Source organism: Ranitomeya variabilis, chromosome 3 (genome assembly GCF_051348905.1).
Source record: "Ranitomeya variabilis isolate aRanVar5 chromosome 3, aRanVar5.hap1, whole genome shotgun sequence".
Taxonomy (NCBI): Eukaryota; Metazoa; Chordata; class Amphibia; order Anura; family Dendrobatidae; genus Ranitomeya; species Ranitomeya variabilis.
Genome location: NC_135234.1, coordinates 441,693,722 through 441,719,984, shown reverse-complemented (window position 1 = coordinate 441,719,984; position 26,263 = coordinate 441,693,722). Strand labels below are relative to the sequence as shown.

General features: G+C 41.9%; 1 protein-coding gene across 1 annotated transcript in view; it reads left to right on the top strand.

The window, feature by feature from the left end:
• The window catches only part of LOC143816267 (uncharacterized), a 657,854-nt gene that overhangs the window by 270,269 nt on the left and 361,322 nt on the right, over positions 1 to 26,263 (top strand). Inside the window, exons 34-36 of the mRNA XM_077296442.1 lie at positions 67 to 207; positions 1,236 to 1,442; positions 12,877 to 12,982. Coding sequence (XP_077152557.1) covers positions 67 to 207; positions 1,236 to 1,442; positions 12,877 to 12,982 — 454 coding nt within the window. The remainder of the gene's footprint in view (positions 1 to 66; positions 208 to 1,235; positions 1,443 to 12,876; positions 12,983 to 26,263) is intronic.

Sequence of the window (26,263 nt, the reverse complement as noted above, 5' to 3'; positions counted from 1 at the left end):
ACTTTTTACCTTGTTTAGCTCAATTGTAGAGCTGTTGTCAATATACAGTATATGTCTTTTTTTTAGAAAATGGGAAACATTATTCTGAAACACCAACAGAGTTTAAAAGAACTTGAGGAGAAAACTAGAGAATGTTTACTTTCTTCAGAATTAAGCAGCGTGCATGCTGATGTCAATATCATTACACTTTTCGAGGAAAAGAAAAAAGTAAGTCAAATGCAAAAAAGATCAATACTTGTAATCACATGCCATTTATGAAGAAAAATCTTAAAGTCTATAAGTCATCATAGCCAGTCCCATTATTTTGTTTACTGATCATTTTGGAAACAGCACCACTCTTATCTATAGACATTGCATAGTGCATAATGTTTGCATTGCATTTCAGTCTACTTTAAGGGTACTGTCACACAGTGGCACTTTTGTCGCTACGACGGTACGATCCGTGATGTTCCAGCGATATCCATACGATATCGCTGTGTCTGACACGCAGCAGCGATCAGGGACCCTGCTGAGAATCGTACGTCGTAGCAGATCGTTTGGAACTTTCTTTCGTCGCTGGATCTCCCGCTGTCATCGCTGGATCGTTGTGTGTGACACCGATCCAGCGATGCGTTCGCTTGTAACCAGGGAAAACATCGGGTTACTAAGCGCAGGGCCGCGCTTAGTAACCCGATGTTTACCGTGGTTACCAGCGTAAAAGTAAAAAAAACCAAACAGTACATACTCACATTCCGGTGTCTGTCCCCCGGCGTTCTGCTTCTCTGCACTGTGAGCGCCGGCCAGCCGGAAAGCCAGCACAGCGGTGACGTCACCGCTGTGCTTTCCGGCTGGCGCAGACACAATGCAGAGAAGCAGAACGCCGGGGGACAGACACCGGAATGTAAGTATGTACTGTTTGTTTTTTTTTACTTTTACGCTGGTAACCAGGGTAAACATCGGGTTACTAAGCGCGGCCCTGCGCTTAGTAACCCGATGTTTACCCTGGTTACCCGGGGCCTTTGGCATCGTTGGTCGCTGGAGAGCTGACTGTGTGACAGCTCCCCAGCGACCACACAACGACTTACCAACGATCACGGCCAGGTCGTATCGCTGGTCGTGATCGTTGGTAAATCGTTTAGTGTGACAGTACCCTTAGAGACTGAGAATTACCCACACAAATCCCAAGAATGGTGCTGCTAATGGAAATCAAATTTCACTTGTATCTCTTCACATTGACTACGTTTTTCATTTTCAAGATTTCAGAAGAACTTGAAGGGGCTAAATCATGTCTGAATGACCTACTGCAAAGGAGAGATGAACTGTACCCCTTAGCACGGAGAGGAGCTCTGTTTTATTGCATCTTGAAGGCTCTGCGTTCACTTGCTAATGAGTATTACTTTACATTAGAATTCTTCCTGAAACTCTTTGACTCAGCTATTGAAGGAAGCAAAGATTTTATACCGGTATGACTTATTTCTTTTACATCTGTGGGAGATAAAGTGTAGAAGAAATGCAGTATGACTTGGATTAGTCAAGCCTTTGTGAATCTTTTATGGATCTAATGAAAGGCCTAGGTATAACTCAAACGCATGTGGCTCCTAAGTCGTTGGGTACTGCAGATAAAATTAGGCACCATAAACTCTAGCTATATCATATAAAGAAATTCAATTAGTCCTTCTGGCAATAGGGATCAATTTGATCTAATTCACTATGGCTTCATGAGATATTACTTTCTTATATACCATATAATTGTTTAACCCTAAAGTATAGGCCTTTTGGAAAAAGAAACCATATCTTTATCGATATCCATGATCATTAACATGTGCATATCGCCATTTCTTTTCTATGGAGAAATTATTCAATGTTCTTTTGATATTTCATTTATATCAGACACTGAAACTCTTTTTATCCCTAGGACACCCTTTTTAATTGTAACAACATTTTGAAATGGGTTTTTTTTTACCACCGCTTACTGACATTCACCACACAGGTACATGAGGTGATCCCGCTCCTTACCCGGTAGTTGTGTTTTGTTTTTACATTGTACATTGTGATTCTCCAGGTCAGTACAATTATGACAATACCATACATATACAGTGAGTACGGAAAGTATTCATACGCCTTTAAATTTTTCGCTCTTTGTTTCATTGCAGCCATTTGGTAAATTCAAAAAAGTTCATTTTTTTCTCATTAATGTACACTCTGCACCCCATCTTGACTGAAAAAAACGAGAATGTAGAAATTTTTGTAAATTTAGTAAAAAAGAAAAACTGAAATATCACATTGTCATAAGTATTCAGACCCTTTGCTCAGTATTGAGTAGATGCACCCTTTTGAGCTAGTACAGCCATGAGTCTTCTTGGGAATGATGCAACAAGTTTTTTACACCTGGACTTGGGGATAATCTGCCATTCTTCCTTGCAGATCCTCTTCTGTCAGGTTGCATGGTGAACATTGGTGGACAGCCATTTTCAGGTCTCTCAAGAGATGCTCAATTGGGGTAAGGTCAGGGCTCTGGCTGGGCCAGTCAAGGATGGTCACAGCATTGTTCTGAAGCCACTCCTTTGTTATTTTAGCTGTGTGCTTAGGGTCATTGTCTTGATGGAAGGTGAACATTCTGCCAAGTCTGAGATTCAGAGAACTCTGGAAGAGGTTTTCATCCAGGATATCTCTGTACTTGGCCGCATTCATGTTTCCTTTAATGACAATCTGTCCTGTCCCTGAAGCTGAAAAACACCCCCATAGCATGATGCTGCCACCACCATGTTTCACTGTTGGGATTGTATTGGGCAGGTGATGAGCAGTGCCTGGTTTTCTCCCCACCTACCGCTTAGAATTATCACCAAAAAGGTCTATCTTCGTCTCATCAGACCAGAGAATCTTATTTCTCACAGTCTAGGAGTCCTTCATGTGTTTTTTTAGCAAACTCTATGCAGGCTTTCATATGTCTTGCACTGAGGAGAGGCTTCCGTCGGGCCACTCTGCCATAAAGGTCTGACTGGTGGAGGGCTGCAGTGATAGTTGACTTTTTGGATCTTTCTCCCATCTCCCTACTGCATCTCTGGAGCTCAGCCACAGTGATCTTGGGGTTCTTCTTTACCTCTCTCACCAAGGCTCTTCTCCAGCAATTGCTCAGTTTGGCTGGACGAACACATCTAGGAAGACTTCTGGTGGTCTCAATCTTCTTCCATTTAAGGATTATGGAGGCCACTGTGCTGTTAGGAACCTTGAGTACTGCAGAAATTCTTTTGCAATCTTGGCCAGCTCTGTGCCTTGCCACAATTCTGTCTCTGAGCTCCTTGGCCAGTTCCTTTGACCTCATGATTCTCATTTGGTCTGACATGCACTGTGAGCTGTGAGGTCTTATATAGATAGGTGTGTGCCTTTCCTAATCAAGTCCTATCAGTATAGTTAATCACACCTGGACTCCAATGAAGGAATAGAACCATCTCAAGGAGGATCACAAGGAAATGGACAGCATGTGGCTTAAATATGAGTGTCTGAGCAAAGGTCTTAATACTTATGACGTGATATTTCAGTTTTTCTTCTTCATTAAATTTGCAAAAATTTCTACATTTCTGTTTTTTTTCAATCAAGATGAGGTGCAGAATTTTTTTGAATTTACCAAATGGCTGCATTGAAACAAAGAGTGAAAAATGTAAAGGGGTATGAATACATTCCTTACCCACTGTATATACAATTAGGTTCAGAAATATTTGAACAGTGAGACAATTTTTGGCATTTTAGTGGTTTACCAAAACATTTTCAAGATACAGTTATTTAATCAATATGTGCTTAAAGTTCAGAGTCACAGCTTTAACTTGAGGGTGTGCACATTCTAATTGGGCTAAGAGTTGATGAATTACAGCTCTTTAATATGTAGTCACCTCTTTTTAAAAAGACCAAAAGTACTGGGCAATTCTTTCAATAATCCATCATAAATTAAGCTGGTAAAAGGTCTGGAGCTGATTCCTCGTGTGGAATTTGAATTTGGAGGCTGTTGCTATGAATCCAAACCATGCAGACGAAGGAGCTTTCAATGGACGAGAAACAGACCATCATTAAGCTGAAAAACATAAGAAATCCATCGTAGAGATAACAGAAATGTTGGGAGTGGCCAAATCAACAGTTTGGTATATTTTGCAAAAGAAAGAGTGCACTAGTTAGCTTGGGTCTAAGGGGTATCGTTTCTCCTTATGGAGAGTGACATACCATCTCTGGCTTGTCAAGGTAAGGAGGCTTATTCGCCGTGCAATGCTCCTCTGGGAAATATAGTATGCAAATTGCCTCTTCTGAGAAAAAGAGGACTTAACTCTATAGCGCCACCTGTTGGAAGTAGCGATCCTACAAGTCACAATCAACCCTTTAACGAGTTGTGCAATATGACTTAGGATAAAAGCCAAATCAGTATCTCAATTCGCAGACACGGTGTTTCGGGCTGTTGGCCCTCGTCAGTGCGAAGCGTCAGGTGGCGCTATAGAGTTAAGTCCTCTTTTTCTCAGAAGAGGCAATTTGCATACTAGTTAGCTTGGTAACTCAAAAATGCCTGGATGTCCACAGTAGATAACAATGTTCTAACCTTTTCATTAATCCTGAAAGTCTACATTTCAATTGAAGCTCAGGTTCATTTTAAATAAAAAATAGTGGAATGCAGAGCCCAAATCACAAAGATTCAGTTACTGTACAAATATTTCTAGATCTAACTGTATATATAGCTCATTTTTACACCACATAGAACAATGTAAAAGCAAAACAGAAAAAACAAGTTAGGAATTGCTTTTTTTTTTTGCTTGTATACACATATGGGAGAGACCTGTCAATCAAGTAGACCAATGTGTGGAGAAACTGGGGGCCCAACCGAACTAGTTTTGTGTTTCAGAGAAAAGTATATCATGCTGGTATCATGTATCCAGGCTCTAATTCATGCTGCCTGTGGTTTGGTCAGCATGATCTTACTGACTGGTTCCCTTTAAAGTTCTCCCACTATATACTTAAACCATCACCTTTATCTGCTCTATTATTGCAGTTCATCAACCTGTATCTAAGATCTGAACTCCCCCTGTATCTGTAAAAAAAATACCTTATATTTTTGTAACACCCCAGGTTCCTGGTTGTTACAGTGGCATTACTTTCCTCACGGGGAGAGCGATGTCATGCTTGGAAGCATGGAAGGATCCCTTTATCAGGTATTCACAAACATGCATCATGTTCTTACTCCAGGCCAGAAGGGGGAGCTCTGATCCAGTTTGTGGGTGGCTCCCCTATATATATTCTTGCTGGAGGGAAAGTAGTCAGTCAGTCTGTGAGAGAGACAGAGGAAAGGGGCCGTGCAGACGAGAAGATCTGTAGCTCCTGTGAGGAAAGTGTGGGGCTGTGCAGCCACGTGAGGTGCTGCAGCTCCTGGAAAGGAGAGAGAAAAGGACGGAACAAGCTGTAGAGAGCGTGAAGGAGGAACAGGAACAAAGGAGAGTGAAGAGCTGGGGAGAGAACCTGCGACTGAGCTACCCCCACACTGAGCGCAGATACCAGTAGCTGGAAGACCGAGGTTGTGGGGGGCTAACTCTATGCCCCACGGCAGAAACCACCAGATTGCAAGTTACCTGTCCACCATTAACACGCGAGGACACAGTAGCAGATAGAGCCCGGGTCATGATAGAGATCCTGTAAAAAGGCTTGAGTTACCTGTCATACGGGTAATGTCCTACCTAAAGGGGGAGAGAGAGAAACTGTGAGGACCTTGTGTGAGGCCTAAGGCAGCAAGGAACTACAACGCAGTGCTAGAAGGAAGGCTTCCAACCCCACCTGGTTAAGGGGATTTCAGATTCACTTCCAAGCCAGCCAGACCTTACTTGTAACTGTGATCCGGTACTGTGGACTGTGGCTGCCTGAATTCATCAGTAAACCAGGTAAAGAGACTGCAACCCTGTGTCCTCCTTTTATTTTCCGGCACCACACCATCCTTGCCAACCACAGCGGGTGCCCAGGGGACCCAGCTTCACCTGTGGGAAGCCATACCATCCCTGCTGCTATAACATCACCCCAGAGAACCCCTTTAAGCAGCGCCACAGGTGGCATCACAAATTTTTATTATTTCTCAAACCCCTTTAAAGACTGTCCCTTTTATATGGGTGCCAAGGGCCACGGACCGGGTCGCCGCCGCTGTGACACATCCCTTAAAGTACCCAGTACTTAGCACCCCACGGCCCTGGTGGGCGTTCCATATTTATGGTATACAACAAGATGGGGTCCAATGGGCATCTATTTTTCTCTCCTTGATGCCTCTTCAACCCCTGCATCTGCCGTCCTTCTGGCTTTATTGATGTGGATAATGCAACCTATGTCATCCACAGAGCACCCCAAACTTGTATCTGTGCAGTTGAAATGCACACTTGCACAGTTGCTGCATGCTTATGCTCTGCCCAACTAGGAGCAGAGCAAAGTCATATAATGTCAGAACCGATTTCACTTCTGTGTTTTAAAGGTGCCAGTGCATAATTAGGCAAGGACTTTGCACTGTGTAATGGACTGGGCGGTGGAATCACTGTGCCTTGATCAGAGGAAAGCCTGGAGGACTGTGGTTACTGTCCATAGGTAGGAGAGTATTTTGTCCTGCTGCTCCTTTTGGCAGAAAACCTCCAGGTATGCATCTCTGAGAGTGGAGGAGCCTGGGAGCCACCGGATTCCATGGCATATGCAAACTGTAACAAACTGTGTGGTGCAATCACTGTGCTGTGATTCGAGGAAAGCTTGAGGGGCGTGACTAGGTGCCTCACCAAGTCTGACCTCGGATGCATGGCGGCTGATGATACCATGATCCGAGGAAAAACGAGGTAGTTGGGACAAGGTGCTACACCAGGACTGAAATTGCGTAGATGTCAGATGACCTCCAAGGGACAGGAGGCATGAACGGACAGGGATGGTAGACTTGGCAAGCACTGGCGGACATGGCAGACAGACAGGCAGGCTGGCACGGCTGATCGTCAGGCAGGCCGGCATGGCTGATAGGCAGGCGGGCTCATCTCATATACAGACAGGCGGGTACGGCTGATAGACAGGCTGTCAGGCACGGCTGATAGACAGGCAGGCGGGCATGGCTGATAGACAGGCATGCAGGCATGGCTCATTGACAGGCAGGTATACAAGAATACGAGCACTGGGACCTGAGAACTAACCGGAGTGTTATGAACAAACTTACAACATTGGACAGGCACCTCGCACCTGATGGAGGTGCCTTAAATAATAAATGTTCCCCAGCCATTGGCTGGGGACACTTTAGGATGGTGCACCCTAAGCACAGTGCCTGGGGATCTGGGAGCCGGGCGCAGACCCAGGCAGCCGCTGGAAGATAAGGACAAGGCACGGTACCGCGGCGGTATGTCAGCGTCTCTGCTGGGGAAGGAAGGCAGAGTGCAGAGACGCTGGCGCCATAGCAGGGACATCAGGAGAAGGAGTTGCCAGGCTCCGTTGGTGAGAGCGGCGGCGTCTCTGCTGGGGATGAAGGTGCAGAGACACCTGCATTACACTCTGTCCTTAACAGAGCAGAAAAAAAGTGCACTTGTGAAGCCCTGCCCTCCAACAGTGCAGATCAAGATTTATGGCAATCTGTAGATAACAGGATGCGTTATCCACATCAATCAGTTACAGGTCAATGAACTGCAGTAATAAAGCAGATAAAAGAGATGGCTTCAGTACATATTGGGAAAATCTGCTGACAAGTTACCTAGACAGTAGCTACACATATGTACCTTATAAAGAAAAAGCTGTGCTCACTTTAAAGATTGCCTTATTTTATTTCACAGATAAATGATCAATCTTGTCAAATGCTGTTAGAGAACTATCTCATTCAGTGCTTTACACTTTATCACTGCTGGCTAGAAAAGCAAAACAAAAATGATACCTTTGGTGACAGGTCCTAAGTGACAAAATCTGCTGCAATTTATAAATATGATGGGGTCTGTGATGCTTAGACTTCCTGCGTTCAGCTGAAGAGGACTCTGTCACTCCTTTTACATACTGGATTTTCACACAACACACCACTAATTCTCTTCTGCAATGTGCGAGTGATGTGTGCAAATCAGGAACATGAGGAAAATGGAAGCAGCAGATGCTGGCAGAGCCTGAAGAGCGTGACATGGAGTTTGTGTGCCATCAAACCCTTGAGGATTCTGGTGTTACTTGTGCAATAACTTATTTCTGCTAACAACCCACTACAATGTATATCCCCTTGTGCTGCTCCTTCAGCACGGGAGAATTATTGATTATAGCTACTGAGCACTGACTTGTTCCATGCCCTGCAATTCCAATGATTGCCTTTTTATTAAAAAATGTTCTGAGGAAAAGCTTTTCTTATCTCACAGTAAGGCCTGTTTCACACACCATTTCTTTTCGCAAATCTAAAAGGATGTTTTGTTTTAGCGTGTTGGATCCATTTTTGGTCCATATGTCCGTTTCATAATCCTTGTTGCATTCATTTTTCTGTTACAAAGAAATTATTATTATTTATTTATATAGCACCATTTATTCCATGATGCTGTACATGAGAAGGGGTTACATTACATACAAATTACAGATACCACTTACAGTAAGCAAACTAACAATTACAGACTGATGCAAAGGGGCGAGGACCCTGCCCTTGGGAGCTTACATTCTACAGGATGGTGGGGAAGGAGACAATAGGTTGAGGGTTGCAGCACTCCGGTGTTGGTGAGGCGGTAGCTCCGGTAGTGGTGAGGAGGCAGAGGGGTCAGTGCAGGCTGTAAGCTTTCCTGAAGAGGTGGGTTTTCAGGTTCCATCTGAAGGATCCGAATGTGGTAGATAGTCCGACGTGTTGAGGCAAAGAATTCCAGAGGATGGAGGATATTTGGGAGAAGTCTTGGAGGCGGTTGGGTGAGGAGCTAATAAGTGTGGAGGAGAGAAGGAGGTCTTGAGATGACCGGAGATTATGTGAGGGAAGATATCGGGAGATTAGTTCAGAGATATATGGAGAATACCGGTTATGGATGGCTTTGTAGGTTAGTATTAGTAACTTGAACTGGATACGCTGAGGGAATGGGAGCCAGTGAAGAGATTTGCAGAGGGGGGAAAGCGGAGGAGTAGCAAGGAGAGAGATGAATTAGTCGGGCAGCAGAGTTAAGAATTGACTGGAGAGGTGCAAGGGTATTAGCAGGGAGGCCACAGAAAAGGATGTTGCAGTAGTCGAGGTGGGAGATGATGAGGGCATGCACAGGCATTTTAGTAGATTGAGGGTTGAGGAAAGGAGGGATTCTGGAGATATTTTTGAGCTGGAGGTGACAGGAGGTGGAAAGAGCTTGGATGTGCGGTTTGAAGGACAGGGCAGAGTCAAGGGTTACTCCATGGCAGCGGACTTCCGGTACAGGGGAAAGCGTGATGTCATTAATTGCGATAGATAGGTCAGGTAAGGAAGATCTATGAGATGGAGGAAAGATGGTGATTTCAGATTTGTCCACATTGAGCATGAGGAAGCGAGAGGAGAAGAAGGAGGATATGGCTGATAAACACTCTGGGATTCTGGACAGCAGAGAGGTGACGTCTGGGCCAGAGAGGTAGATCTGAATGTCATCAGCATAAAGGTGGTACTGGAATCCATGGGACTTTATGAGTTGTTTCAGGCCAAGTGTGTAGATTGAGAAGAGTAAGGGTCCTAGAACAGAGCCTTGGGGACTCCCACAGAGAGAGGGTGGGTTCAGGAGGTAGTGTTGGAGTGGGAGACACTGAATGTGCGGTTGGAAAGGTATGAAGAGATCCAGGATAGGGTGAGGTCTTTGATGCCAAAGGAGGAGAGGATCTGTAGTAGGAGGCAGTGGTCAACTGTGTCGAAAGCAGAGGACAGGTCTAGGAGGAGGAGTATAGAGTATTGTCCGTTAGCTTTGGCTGTAAGTAGGCCATTAGTAATTTTGGTCAGGGTTGTCTCAATTGAGTGATGGGGCGGAAACCAGATTGTAGATTGTCAATGAGTAAGTTAGATGAGAGGTGGGAGGAAAGTTCAGCATGGACGTACTGCTCCAGGAGTTTGGAAGCGAATGGGAGCAGCGATATTGGGCGATAGCTGGACATAGCAAATTGGATTGAGGGTTGGCTTTTTAAGGATAGGCATGATTGTGGCATGTTTGAAAGCAGAAGGGAAGGTACCGTTAGTTAGTGATAGGTTGAAGAGGTGGGTTAGGGATGGGATATGAGTGGCGGTGAGGTTGGGGAGGAGGTGGGATGGGATGGGGTCGAACGCACAGGTGGTGAGGTGCGATTTGGAGAGGAGACAATTAAGCTCCCCTTCAGTGATGTTGGATAGGGAGGATATGGGGTTTGGGCATTGGTCTGGTATACAAAGGGGTTGTGGTGGTTGATCAATGAAGACTTGCCTTGTTTGGTCGATCTTATTTTTAAAGTGTGTGGCAAAGTCCTCAGCAGAGATGACGGAGGTTGGAGAGGGCAGTGGGGGGCGGAGGAGGGAGTTAAAAGTTTTGAATAACTGTCTGGGGTTGTAGGATAGGGAAGATATGAGGGTTGTGAAGTAGGCCTGTTTAGCAGAGGTAAGAGCAGATTTGCAAATGAGTGTTGCCTGTTTAAATGTAGTGAAGTCGTCTTGCTAATGTGTTTTCTTCCAACGCCACTCTGCAACCCTGGACACTTGCCGGAGCTTTTTAGTGGTGTTGTTGTGCCAGGGTTGTCTGTTGATATGTCGCACTCTGCCATGAGTGAGAGGGGCAACTGCGTCAATAGCTGAAGCGAGAGTGGCATTGTAGAAAGCAGTAACACTGCCTGTGTTGTAGAGTGAGGATATGGATGCCAGTGGTAGAACTGAGTCAGAGAGCATGTGGGTGTCTAGATGTGCAAGGTTTCTGAGGGGGTGGCATGTTGCTGGACATGGGTGACAGGTGAGGAGGGCATGGATGAGAAAGTGAGTAGATGGTGGTCGGATAGAGGGAGAGGGGAAGTGGTGAAGTTAGATAGAGAGCAGAGATGGGTGAAGACCAGGGCTATTGTATGTCCGTCTGTGTGGTTGGCTGAGGAGGACCACTGGGCAAGTCCAAAAGATGAAGTAAGGGACAGGAGTTTGGAGGCTGTTGACTGAAGGGTATCAGTGGGGATATTGACGTCACCCAGGATGATAGTGGGAATGTCAGTGGAAAAAAAGTGAAGAAGCCAGGTAGAGAATTGGTCAATAAAGGCAGTGGCCAGGCCCTGAGGTCAGTATATGATGGCCACTTGGAGGTTGGAGGGAGAGTAGATGCGGGCAGATAAAACTTTCTTAGCTTCTTCTACCCAGCAAACAGTAAAGCACGACTGCAATTTAGTGATATTTGTGCCCTATACATTTTTTTCACTGGGCCATTAAATTGCATTGAGGAGCTTGATCCTTTTTTTTATTCAAATGAAAAGGCACATTCATTGAAATGGATCCATGATCTATCCATAAAAATGATACATAGAAAAAATAATATATTAAAGAGCTCTTGGAGGAATATTACTTATTTTTTGTGGTTGATCCCCAGAATGTTATGAGTAAAGATATGATTTTAGCAATAGTAAAAGGCAGCACTATTCATTACATTCACATTATTTTGCTACATGGATAAGAGTATGTGGACACCCAAATATTTGATGGCCGATTCATTAAAGCATTTATACCACAAAAGTGTCGTAAAAGCTTTGAACTGTTGCAATATTTTTGGTCAACGCAGAGTTGGCAAACATTTTGTGACTTTTGTAATTTTCATGCTACTTGGATCAACTCCACCAAAATGTGCAGAGGTGTTGAGGAGATGAGGTGGGGCATAGCTACACCCATGTGAAATTCATCAAATCTGTTTTCTGTGCCAGAAATGCTACTCCAGTCCATGCGCCTCTTAATGAATTTGGCGCTGTGTACTCTGTGTGAAGACTGGCATAGTAGAAACTTACGCTATGCCAGTCTTCATGAATCGGCTCCTTTAAATATATGTACTTATTGAATACCATAAAACGATAGCCATTTACAGTGTATGGAGTTGGTTTCCACTTTGCTGTTAGCCTCCAGTCTTCTATCTGGATTGTACAGTATAGCTAAACATCCTATCCTGCAAATTATATTCTAAATCAACCAAAATGTTACTCAGTGAAATTTAGCACAGGTCCTGTGTTCATGGCATTTAAGTTCTTTATAAGTAAATAGCCTTTTCATAGAGGAAGAGGACTGGAACTCTAGTGACACCTATTAGGGATAGCAATCCTAAAAGTTATTATCAAACCTTTAACACCTTGCACATGACTTAGGTTAAAAAGCCAAACAAGATACTCCCTTTGCTTTGGCTTTTTATCCTAAGTCAAGAAGGCCTGCCAAAGTTTTGATATTAACTAGTAGAATTATTACCTTCAATTGGTGGCATTAGAGTTCTTGTACTTTTCTTCTCTAAAGAGGCTGTTTGCGTATTTAAATTCCCAGAGGAGCATTGCATGGCCTATAAGGCTCCTAATGGTACTCTCCACAAAATGAAACATTCTCCTTTTAGACTCCATTTAAGTTCTTTGAACCTGATACCTTAGCATTAAGATGGTCCTACTAAAACTAGAAAAAAGTTAGTACTCATCATGCAGCCCAACTCAAACTAAATAATGTGTATTTTCTAATAAAAGGGATCAAAAATCACTGATCAGTTTTAGATCAGTTTTGATAATTACTTATGCAAAAAGAATAGAGCAGAACAATTTCTGGTTGCACGTAACATTAAAAAATCATCCATAAAGATACTGTATCATAACATAAGGTGTTAGAACTTTACTGTTCAGTGAAAAGTTTCGTTTTACACATGATGGGAAAGTTACTTGGGCTTGCGACACTGATACTTTGATTGCATCCACAATTAAGAACTCTAATTTTCTTTCTCAATCCTTTGACTTTAGATAAAGGGTGAAATTTTGCATGAAAATATTTCATTGGCAGCCCACAAACTTGATGGTCAGGTCAAAGAAGCAGCAAACCGCATTGAAGATGTCAAGGACACTGGAGGTAAATCATTTTTAATTACAGATCAGTACTTCATATATATTTTTTCAAGCCTAAAGAAGGATGAGATCCTGAAGAGCTAATACATTTAGGGGAATGTGGTGTTTTAGTCTTTCAGGGAGAACATTTAAGTTCTATCTATGCTACCACACTATAGTCTTCCTGGTGATTTATTATCTATTGCTTAGAGTCTTTATGTAGTATACCTTGAAGAGAGTCTGTCACCCCTAAAACTTGATCCAAACTACTTATACTGTCCTATAGGAGCCTTAGACCCTATAGCCACTATAAAACCTGCAGTATAGATTTTACTTTTTTAGTTGGATGGAAAACTGGTTTTATTTCATATGACAATGGGGCTTCATTGGGGGACTCATAGTTTGGCCAAGGGCTCAGTATACTGTTCCACCCCTCAATCAATATGCCACACATAGCTTAATTGACACCTCTCAGTGTCCAGAGTGAGCACTGCCTGAATTTAAGCCCAGGCCCTGCACACAGTGTCACACAATATCTAGCAGCTTAACTATTTTAGAAAAGTTTTCCAGGTTGTCCAAAAAATTGGTTGAGGAGGAAAATATATGATATAATAATAACAAGCATAATTTACCTATTCAATCTCCCCCTTGTCACTGCTGCTGCTTTGTTACGCTTTGCCGGACCTTGTGCACTAGACTGCATTTATGACATGCCATATACATATGTGTAACAGTACAACAATTAGTGTGCACTCTGGCCTGGTGGTCGAGGTGCTGGTGTAATGGGCTGAAGAGCCCCTGCAGTTAAAGAGTCAAAGGTTCACGATACACTCTTGAGACTTAATAGTGAAAATAAATTTCATTTATTACAGTTCAATGTCCAATAACAGTGGTATCGGAGAGCAAAACAAGTGGTAATATATAGAATGACCTATATTTACAAGCGACCTATGGTCAGACATTTCGACCCTTCCCGGGTCTTATTCATCGAGTCGCTGTATGTTTTAGGTAGGTAACCTAGTCTAAGCTTATGGCGTTCATAAATAATCCATAAGCAGTGCACATAGGGGTGGCTGCCAGTGGCACTGGTGACCTGTTGGTCTGGATGGGACTAGCGGTGTTCCCGCAAATAAGAATACCTTAGGTTTTGGTTCAATGTTCAGTATATTTTGCATTTTAGCAGCTATTGGAAAACTCCTGTTTATGCCAGTTTCACAAATCCATGATTCCATAGGCCAACACCTCAGCAAGGAGCGGGAGCACCGCTAGTCCCATCCAGACCAACAGGTCACCAGCGCCCTGGCAGCCACCCCTATTCTTGCAGATTATTTATGAATGCCATGAACCTAGACTAAGTTACCTACCTAAAACATACAGCAACTTGATGAATAAGACCTGGGAAGGGTCGAAATGTCTGACCATAGGTCGCTTGTAAATATAGGTCATTCTATATATTATCACTTGTTTTGCTCCTCGAAACAACTGTTATTGGACATTGAACTGTAATAAATTAAATTTATTTTCACTTTTAAGTCTGAAGAGTGTGCGGTGAACCTTTATATATCATATGGTCAATCACTAGCCCACCAGAGCTGCAATAATAGAGAAGTGGGGAATTCAACAAGTAAGTCATACTTCTTTAATTATGTTATCATATTCTCCATCCCTTGCCCCTGAAAACTTAGCTCCTTTAAGGATACGCCTCTCAGGGAGCTTTATGGAGAAGATATTTGGCACATTTTAAAACATAGCTATTACATCCAAATAAATAATTATCCAGGAGATTCGGCAGATAGAGTGTTTAAACAGAAAATGACTTCTGATATACAATCATTCAAAGGAACATCTTGGATATAATTATAGACATAGTAGAAAATGTTGCTCGAAGACCAGGCTCAAGCTGAGTTAATTGTGTGCAGCTGCTGACCACTTCTCAATTCCATGTAATGAGCCATTGTATGTGCCCTGGAGACACGCTACCCAGTGTTTAGGAATAAGCTAGCCGAGAAAATGCTAGGGCTTGACTGAACAAAGCTGCTCTGGCAAATAATAAAGGCTGGCAATGTGCAGACATGTGTCCATTAGATTGTTAAAACCCATATATCAGATGGACCGTGACCGCCACTTTAAGCTTGGACCATTTACTAGAAACCTATTGCTTTTAGGAAAATAATCTGCTTTAGCTAATTAGATCTCGAACTCTCATGTGAAATCTCTATATTTTCTGCTGTCTGCTTCGACCACATATGAGTACAGTTTATCTACGTCATATTTTGCACAAGCAATAAAGCATTTTTGCTGTTCTATAAAATGCATTGTAATTTTGTATGTACGTTTTCTTGCCTAGTATTTTAAGTTATATAGAGAAGACTATGAGAACCCCCCACAAAAGATGCCATGCCCACCATGTGCCATTGTGTGTTTAATTATACATTTTTTTTACTTGAAAAAAATGCAGTTAATCAACGCAAATAAGAATTTCTTATGTCATTGTTCAATGTTCAGTATATTTTGCATTTTAGTGGCTATTGGAAACTTCTGTTTAGGACAGTTTCACAAATCCATGTTTCCATAGGGATATAGGTTTAGAAAACGTATATATGATGCAACCAAGTTCAGGCCAGGAGTCCCAAGGCCAGTCTGTGCATCGTGGTCTCAGTACCGATCGCAAAATATTCATGTGTGGAAACGGCAAATTACACAATTCACCTATATATTTTCTATCATTAGAAATGAGATTATAAAATGTTACTATAAATTTTGTTTTTTTACATTAATTCTTTGAAAATTAGTACACTCTGTCAGTGAATCCTTGTTGCTTACTTTGATAATGACTCCTTTCCTGATTGAACTGGGCTGAGAGAAAAGGATCCATCTACCCTAACATGCAGGGAATTGCATCCAGGCCTTTTCACCAGAAGGGAACCCCTGCACAGGAAAAACAATTACTGGGATACATGTCTGCTGCTTGTTCATTCTCAGGATCAGTTTACAGAAGATCAAGGTCCAGAGGTCTATTCCTCCTGTAGATAGTAAATTCACATCCTACCTATAGTAGAGGCTCACCATAAAGCCTTATTTCACCAATTTATGGCTAAGTTGACACTGTGCAGATATGCTGCATATTTTATTTCTACTACATGTCAATTTATACATTTTTAAATCTTGCCCAAATTTTCGGATGCAGCCCTGGTAAATTTGGTCCACCATGAGATGGAAAGGGGTGTGATTCATGTAAACCCTGTGGAAAAATGGACATTTATTGCCAGGTCTGGTAGTGAGACATACACTTTTCTTTTCGGGTAACACTAACATTGGTCAGATTTATTTTACAGATTCTCACTGTGGATTTTTCACTTTGCAATACATAGACGGAATCTGTAGCAAATGTGTTTTATATTTTCCATGTGTCTGAAAATACCTTGTAAAATTAGAATGGTGATTGATGGAACAATGATTGAGAACACTTTAAAAGCCTTTACAAGGGCTCGGCAGACTCAGCTAACTGACTGGGTTCAAGGATAGCGGCATCTGGGGAGAGTCAGATGAGACTTGGGAAGGAGAGCAGCAAGCTGACAAGGACTGGTATGTAGAAATGCTCTTCGTCTACTGCCCAAAAATAGTTGTAAAGAAATGAAAGCGCAGAAGAGGTGGGCCTGGATCTGGAGCTAGCTCTCCCAAGATAAAGGATAGCCTTAGTGTAAAATATATAATTGCAACTGCGCATGTTCGGCCACCAGTCTAATACAACAGTGTTGGACAGACTCTTTCTCAACGAGCTAAAAAACGTAAAGATCACATATTGTCATGGTTATGGACAGTGTTCCTTCCCTGTACTCTCAGGGTTAATTTTGTATGGCTTCATTTTGGTCTGGGGAGGACTATATTTACCCACCTTCCTTTGGGGATCCTTGTCAGTGATACATCTGTCTTGGCTGTGTGCCTAACTCCCTGGTGTGCTTGCATACTCTTTAGTCCGATTGCTTTCTTGTGTATGACCCGGTCTGTTTTCTCGCTCTGTGCATTGCCTTGTGACTCTGTGCTTGTTGTCTGTTTTCGTCTCTGACCTTGAGCTTGGTACTCTAACTTCCCAACTGTCTGCCCCATTTGTACTGCACCGCTATCCCCGGCTTCCCGACCTTTTTACTATGTCCTGACTCCTGACCACTCTTAGTATCTCACCTTATGGCACTTTATCGACCTCCCAGCTTGACTTCGGCACGTTCAGACTACTCTCTGGCTTTGCCGGTCTCTGCCACTACTCAGCGTCTGGCTCCACCTCCGGCCACTCCCCCGGTGGTCACATGTCTCGGGTCCTGCGCTTCGGCAGGTAAGCTCACTGCAGCACTCCTCACACACTCCCTGTCCTTCTGTAACACGTGCAAGTCTGCAGCAGGGGTCTTGATACATAGCAGGAAAAAGGGGCACATTAGAAGAAACAAGGTAATTGCAAACTTGCTTATTTTAACACAATGCACTCGCCTATCCATTTTATAACATACGGATTACCTCTTTACGTCTTAATGACGTTCTGCTTTGATTAGCTGATTAAATACATACTATATTTATTTAAATGGACGTGATTTCATATGCAGGATATGAATTGTGCTTGTATAGTGCGTGTGTGTTTTTTTTACAGATCTCATGTGTATGCAGAATGGATATGGCTCTAGTTCAAATGTGTGTAGCCTGCCTTTCACCCCAGCAGTCATAGCTTGTTCTGGTTCTTAACTCACGCAGGTGCGTCCACCGAGAGCACAGATAGTGTAATAATCGGTGCGGTTATGATTTGCTTTTCTTTAATGTGTCGCTGATTGGACCAACTCCTCAATTTCTACATTCCAGAGCACCAGTGATGTAGTTGACGAGAGTGCAACAATTCCCGATTTCACTTACAGATGGGGAGGTTAGATATTGTTTCTGTATGTGCCATAAACATCTGGGACTTGTTTAAAGTTTTTTTGTTCTAGCTTTGGAGCGCTTGCTAGAGCACGTGACATCCTCATAGTACAACTAGGAGTTTTTATGTTTTATGGAGTTGGATCACAAAAGGGAGAATTTTAAATGAGCCCCATGTAGAACATTTGGACTTAAATCTGCAGTATGAGGAAAGAAGAAAGCTGCATATGGTTAGTGGCTGTAAAGTGCAGCCTCGAAAGGATGTCGCATATAATAGAAAAGGTGCTATGTGTGCAGATTAGCTGGAAGTGTCGAAGTGAATACACATACAGTGGTTTTTGCATAATGAGGTGTACAGAATCCCATGGGAGGTTGTTAAAACAGACAAGACAGCCTGTGGTAAACAAGGAGGAAGGTAGTCTTTGAAAGCAGATGGCTTTTGAAATCCTGGCAAATAGCTGTTTTATAAGTAAAAAATCTGTTATTTCGGGACAAGGATCACCTCCCTCTCCTTCCTCCCATGCATATTTTAAACCTGCATTTCTAGATAATAAAATTCTGTTTCTAATTGAACATTAGTCGTACAGCTGACTGTAAACATGTTGGAGGATGAAAAAGATTAGCACCCTAAATGGTCTCATCAATACATAATTCACATGTTATATTACAAACACAAGATAATCTTCCTGCCGCAGCTAGTTGGGCTGAAAGTATTTACCGCAATTTTCCTAAGGGAACGTGTTTGTGAAATGCACTGTAATTTCAAATAGTATCTATTTGCATTTTAGGCATCACATGAGAGCTGTGATGTGACAGCAGTGCGAATGACTTTTTACCATATGAAATTAATCTACTTCAGCGACTATCATGAAGTGTCTGCGCTATCATTTAAAATTAGAAGAATGACTATGTAATTGCTGTCGCATGGGGATATATTATATTGCAGATAACCGGGGTCCAGGTGGGTTGATTTCTTTTTTAACAATTGTATATAAATAGTCGGTATCGAGCCATCATTTGTTAAGAACCCAAAGCAGAAGTGCTGGAGGGAATGTACTGTATATCTCATCAAGGGAAAACTTGATGCGATGACCAGGAAAGCCATATTTGCTCGGTGAAGTTAGGCCCTGATTCATCAAGACTGCCGTTGTTCACACCGGTCTTGATGAGGGGCATGCTGGAGTCAGAGGCTAATATGTCTTAATGAATGAGACATGTTTGAAAAGAGGCAGGTGGTGCTCAGTCAAGATTTGTTACATAAGGCACCCTGCAGCTCATCGTGAATTTGATGAGTAAGCGTCGCCTTGCTCTGTTGCTCTCCGGTCCCGCTCCAGCTACAACCGTCTTGGCGGAGCTTGCCAACACTGGTGAAAAGTCTGTGTTGCTTTGATTAATTAGAGCCCTTGTGTCATTTTCTCACCTACATTTTGATGGGAAGGTTGGAGTGGGCATGCTGTTCCCATTCACTCCAGTACATGTCCTCCATAAGCTCAGGTTTTGGTGAACTGCTGAGTATACAACAGTTTATTCTAAACCTAGACAGGGACTGAGAGACAAGGAAAGACTTGTGCACTTTCTAGGGAAATCTGATCAAAGGACTATGAAATTATTTGGCTCTACTGTATAGGAACGGTAACAATCTGATGTTTAATCTGATATTTAACCAGACTTGGGTTTGTAAAGTGACGTGTTGGTTAAACCACGGTGCTGAAGTTAAAGTTCCAACAATGCTATCATGAAGATGATGAACCCAGGAGCTAATTTGCCCTGAGATATCTCAAAAAGTTTTGATGACCGGGGGTATTTATGTGCATCATGAGTGTACACTCGTTAGTAACTCTTATGCATGTAATGATGTAATGACTATAATATATTTTTGTTTCGTTAAAACATTATTAATGATTGGTAAAGTTTTTTTATATCATTTTTATACCTTGCACCCTGTTTTTTTTGTTAACTATTGGAGCTTTTAGTTTACGTTTCAACATACACTCACCGGCCACTTTATTAGGTACACCATGCTAGTAACGGGTTGGACCCCCTTTTGCCTTCAGAACTGCCTCAATTCTTCGTGGCATAGATTCAACAAGGTGCTGGAAGCATTCCTCAGAGATTTTGGTCCATATTGACATGATGGCATCACACAGTTGCCGCAGATTTGTCGGCTGCACATCCCAAAGATGCTCCATACAAGGCAGGATGGATCCATGCTTTCATGTTGGTTACGCCAAATTCTGACCCTACCATCCGAATGTCGCAGTAGAAATCGAGACTCATCAGACCAAGCAACGTTTTTCCAATCTTCTACTGTCCAATTTCGATGAGCTTGTACAAATTGTAGCCTCAGTTTCCTGTTCTTAGCTGAAAGGAGTGGTACCCGGTGTGGTCTTCTGCTGCTGTAGCCCATCTGCCTCAAAGTTCGACGCACTGTGCGTTCAGAGATGCTCTTAGGCCTACCTTGGTTGTAACGGGTGGCGATTTGAGTCACTGTTGCCTTTCTATCAGCTCGAACCACTCTGCCCATTCTCCTCTGACCTCTGGCATCAACAAGGCATTTCCGCCCACAGAACTGCCGCTCACTGGATTTTTTTTCTTTTTCGGACCATTCTCTGTAAACCCTAGAGATGGTTGTGCGTGAAAATCCCAGTAGATCAGCAGTTTCTGAAATACTCAGACCAGCCCTTCTGGCACCAACAACCATGCCACGTTCAAAGGCACTCAAATCACCTTTCTTCCCCATACTGATGCTCGGTTTGAACTGCAGGAGATTGTCTTGACCATGTCTACATGCGTAAATGCAGTGAGTTGCCGCCATGTGATTGGCTGATTAGAAATTAAGTGTTAACAAGAAGTTGGACAGGTGTACCTAATAAAGTGGCCGGTGAGTGTATATCGAATATGCTGTGGATTTTCCGTTGTGGAATTGCATGCAGAAAATCCGCAGCATACTCAGAGTAAAACAATCTGCCATGTAGTTTTAGGCATATTGCTGATTTTAAAATCCATAGCATCCATGCTTCAGAATCATCCTGTTCAGGATTCAGGGTGAGCAACCAAATACCCTTGTTTCCTCATTTTGTCAAGGCACTTGTCTGTAGAGAACAATGAGATAATCAATGCTCTATTGCCTTTGTTCACACTGCAAAATTTAATTCTCCTGCTGTGTGGAAAGATTATTTGTAGACTAAAGGTACCTTCACACTAAACGATATCGCTAGCGATCCGTGATGTTGCAGCGTCCTGGATAGCGATATCGTTGTGTTTGACACGCAGCAGCGATCTGGATCCTGCTGTGATATCGCTGGTCGTTGCTGAAAGTTCAGAACTTTATTTGGTCGTCAGATCAGCGTATATCGTCGTATTTGACACCAAAAGCAACGATGCCAGCGATGTTTTACAATGGTAACCAGGGTAAATATCGGGTTACTAAGCGCAGGGCCGCGCTTAGTAACCCGATGTTTACCCTGGTTACCAGTGTAAAATGTAAAAAAAAGCAATCAGTACATACTCACCTTCACGTCCCCTGCCGTCCGCTTCCCGCACTGACTGAGTGCCGGCCGTAAAGTGAAAGCACAGCACAGCGGTGACGTCACCGCTCTGCTGTTAGGGCCGGCACTCAGTCAGTGCAGGGAAGCGGACGGCAGGGGACGCGAATGTGAGTATGTACTGTTTTTTTTTTTTACATTTTACACTGGTAACCAGGGTAAACATCGGGTTACTAAGCACGGCCCTGCGCTTAGCAACCCGATGTTTACCCTGGTTACCCGGGGACCTCGGCATCGTTGGTCGCTGGAGAGCTGTCTGTGTGACAGCTCTCCAGCGACCAAACAGCGACGCTGCAGCGATCGGCATCGTTGTCTGTATTGCTGCAGCGTCGCTTAGTGTGAAGGTACCTTAAAACTTGTTGCAGGTCTAAATGTATTCCTTTTGCATGTACAGTATCTTAGGTTTGTGTGCCACCTAAATCGATCTGTCTTAAAGTTATTTAACCGCATCGTAACTTAACTGGATCTTAACATTTTTAAGCCAGTTGAAGCCTCCATTAAGTCTTAAATTACTCATGTTAGTTTTATATATATGTAAATGTGCCTTATTACACCAAATATGCCTGGGTAATTAAAAAGGTTACTTTCGAGAGTAATTGACATTTCTTAGAATGTGTTAAGATTAAGTCATCCTTTGGGGCTAAAAGGGTTCTGAGAACAGCTACTCAATGTGCACTGTCTAGGTCATTATAATGTATTCTTATGATTGTATGAAAGATCATACTTAATCAGGCACTTTACTGTAGTTAAAGGGGAGCCATTGCTGCTGAGAAAATCACTAAAAGTGACTGTAGTTGAAATTAGAAAACGTTTCTTAAATGCCCATCATTAGGTAATTGAATGATTTTCCTCAGTATTACAGGGATGCAGGTTTTGCTATAATTTTACCAGGTGTGCGGGGTCTGGTGAGATAATCTGGGAAGAACCATCCTGCAGTCAGGAATCAGGGTGAACAAATCAATTTACTTGTTTCATTGGTTTTTCAAGTCATTGTCCGATATAATAAAATGGAAATTTTATTTTATGTATTTTTTGTCATAAATTTGTGAAAAGCAAAATACCTACATTGTGGCTTAATTTACCAATATATCCCCATGTGTATCAAATCTGCAAAATGCAAATCTAACAGAATTGAACAATTCAATTCAATGCCACCATTTCAGATTTAACTTCACAATGAATAGTTTTATATCAGAAATGTAATAAGTCTCTGTGTATTATGCAGACAAAATAAATGAGTATACAGCTTCTTGTAAAAGGTTAATCTGCAAGAGGAGGACATAACTGCTTGTAAAAGGATAACCTTAAAGAGGAAATAGCTGCTTGTAAAGGGGTTAGTTTAAGTCTAGTTCTTGAATGGGAATTTACTAGATTTTAGTAAATGAAATCATGGAGCCAAGAAATATAGGACACTTTGTAACATGCTTGATAGTTATATGAACTACTAACAACATTATTATGGACCATTTTATTTCCCATTAGAGCCCTTTGATTGTGTCTGTTCACTTGCTTTAGATGGATGCCACACCCATCCTGTCCTTCTAGGTTTTGAATGAGTCCTAAATGTAGCAAGAGATCTCACCATCAGTTTGCTTTGTAAGGAGAGAATCCAGTGAACAGGGAAAACAGAGAACATCCCCAAAACAGGCATAACTTTAAGGGGCTTGTCTGGTCTCAGCTTTTTTCTGCTCCTCAGGCTCTGTCCTTACAACGCGCACTGACATTGCGCTCTTTTGCCGGCTTGTCACCTTTCATCAGTGTCTGCAAGGGAGTGCATTGTCACTGTGCATTGAGATGAATATTGCTCAGTGACAAGAGAGCTTGTACTGAGCATACGTCAGAATTCACAACCAATGCTTGCTCAGTAGAGTAGAGACTAGCCTAGCCCTTGAATGGGACATTATTGATGATGCTTTGCTTCACGATGGAGATGGTCTGCGGCTGTGACCGCGGCTTGTGCCCCCTAATGATTGTTAATATCCCAGAATGCACTGGCAATTCTTAAACAAAATATCATAAAACCAGACGTAGGTAAAAAAAATTCAGAGAGAAGAGATGGAACAATAAGGACTTTTTAATTAAAGTATATTAGTAAAAGCATTAGATTATTGCATTACACAGATATGGGCATGCTGAGAAGCAAACATTAAATAACTTATATGAAATTATCAAACGTGCTTTTTTTTTGTAATCATACTGTGAAACTGCTTTGTAACTTTCAGCCATGGTCTCTTGCTTGATTATGGTACCCTGATGGTTTAACACCACAATTTATTGGAGAAGGTACATTTGGCTATGTTGTATTATGCAGTGACAACTAATCTTTCGCTGGCCTGCACTTATTGCAAATATGATGATGCGGGCACAAGAAAGATATCGGAAAGTTGATACCTGGAGTACTAGGTACAATAAATATATTGATAAGTTTCTTGGTTCACCAGAAATTTGACAACTAAATCTTATGAGGAAAGAAATTGTATATTATGTTCTAAATTTAGAATTATGATTGTAATATAAAAAGAATTGTACATTTAACAGAGCAAGGTTTATACATGTAAATAAAGTGAAGTGCTCGTCAAATACAGTATGCATGAAATAAAGTATATGTATTTATCATAGGTTTAGTATTAAAGGGACAGAAGCCTTAGAAAGTAATTAATAAAAGAAAAATGGAAATAAACGACTTCTCTATCTAGTAAATTACAATACTTTCTACAAACTGCCTGGCATTTGGAAGAAAATGATATATGATAAGTCATTGTAAAGAAATCCCTGTATGTCAGTTGCTTTCAGTCATTTAGCAGTTCTACATATCCTCCCAGCAAGCCCAGTATCCATACTGCTCCATGACCATTTTATACTGTAGATGCCCCAGTGAAAGCGTCTCTTTTATGACAGTGGCACTTATAGTCTTCATTGAACATAGCCATGGATTACAGGTGGTGTGTGATTTTGACAACCCCTATCCATGTGCCCTAGTAGGGCATATGGATGTAATAGAGGAAAGTTTCCCTAATACTTGAACACTTGGATTTTCCATGTTTTACACAGTTAATGGTTTTTAAAAACTGTTTTTTTTCTAGACAAAACTCTAATTAAAGTGTAAAAAATGTATCGGCTAAGCTGGTTTCACACTTCCAGTATAGTCCAAGTATAGATCTCTATGCCCGGACCAACATACTGTATATGCTTATGAGGCTCAGTGCAGATATCACAGTGGATATCGGGACCGTGAATGTCGGATGTGTGAAGCCATGTTTAATCCTAGATTTTCTATAATATAATATAATATTAAACATGTCCCAATGAAGTCAATTGTGTTGCCAAACAAGTGAAGATTGCAGTCAGAAAAATCTACCATCAACTGTTTTGGCAGAAGTTCTGTCTACACAAGAAAGGTGCCTCACCCTTGCGGGCAGTGCTGCTGACCTGGGTCGTCTATGGATTACATGTTTACAGTGATCATCTGGATATAAAAAAAAAATCAATATAATTGATCTTGTCTCACTGGCTTTGCGAAATCCATAATGAAAAAATGCATTATTGTTTCCTGCTGCTTCAAAAAGGTAGGGCATAGGGGAACACTTAGGCCCCGAATCAAGAAGGTGTGGCGTAACTAACTCCAGAAATGTACTCTAGTCTTTGACTTGAGTCTATCTCTACTAGAGGCACACAGCATTTGTAAGATGTGCCTAATTTATTAAAGGAGCACTCCCATTAAGTTTTTCGTTCACTAAGTGTATGTACATTATATGCATGTAATGTAGTGTGAGTGTAGTAATATACTCACCTATCGCTGCTCTCTCCGTCGTCCAGCGCCATTCCGCTCCTCTTCTCAGTGACGTCACCACTCTGCAGACTGTGCACGTCATGCTGCTCTCTACATGACCTGGAAGTGGCTTTATAATGTAAGCCTATGGAGAGTAAGTACGAGACTCCATAGGCTTTCATTGTAAAAGAGACTTCCGGGTCACATAGGGCATAGAGTGAGCCAGCTAGCCACAATTGCGGTGACATCATTGAAAAGAGGAACAGATCTTTGCTGGATCCTGGGGAAGATAGCGGTAGCTGAGTATATTACTACACTCACACTACATTACATGCACATATACAGACATTTTACAAATAAAAAACTTAATGGGAGCAATTCTTTAGTGGCATGTGGCTCTTTATGAATTCAGCGCATCTTACTCCAGCAGCGCCATTCATTAAGACTGCCATGCACGATGCCACTGAATTAATCGTGACCTAAATTAATGGCACACATCCCCAAAATAGCCTAATACAGGACTGCTATTAGAACAAACTGCAAATCAATGACAAAAGTGTATTTGGAATGATTTATTATATCCGAAAAGTTTTCCTTTCTGTTTAGAACATTTTTAAAGTAGACTTAAAATAGGGTAAAATTACATTTCCTGTATTAGCAGTGCTGAGAAAGTAATTCTCCTGGACATGATGAAGATCACATTCTCAGAAACAAATCCGATGCTATATACAGATGATGATTTTGTTAAATGTGTCTTCCCGTCTGAAAATGATCTGCAATATTGAACAGTTGTGGCTGTTTACCTGCTGACTATAAACTGACAAGTATAGCAGCAAGTGCTAAAAACAAATTTAGAAATGGAAAAAGTCCTCATGGAACATTTTTCTTTAATCCTGGAAGTACTTTAGGTTTGATAAGGTAGGCATCTTAAATAGAATTGGTCTCCAGATTTTACAATATAAACTGCATTAATTACATAGATCTTTTAGATTCAGTCAGGCTGGTGTACTTACTTTGAATCCATGTTAGAACAGCTTTATAATTCTTTCTGAAACTTTTCAAATTAAAGTCATTTGTCTCATCAGGTCTAAGA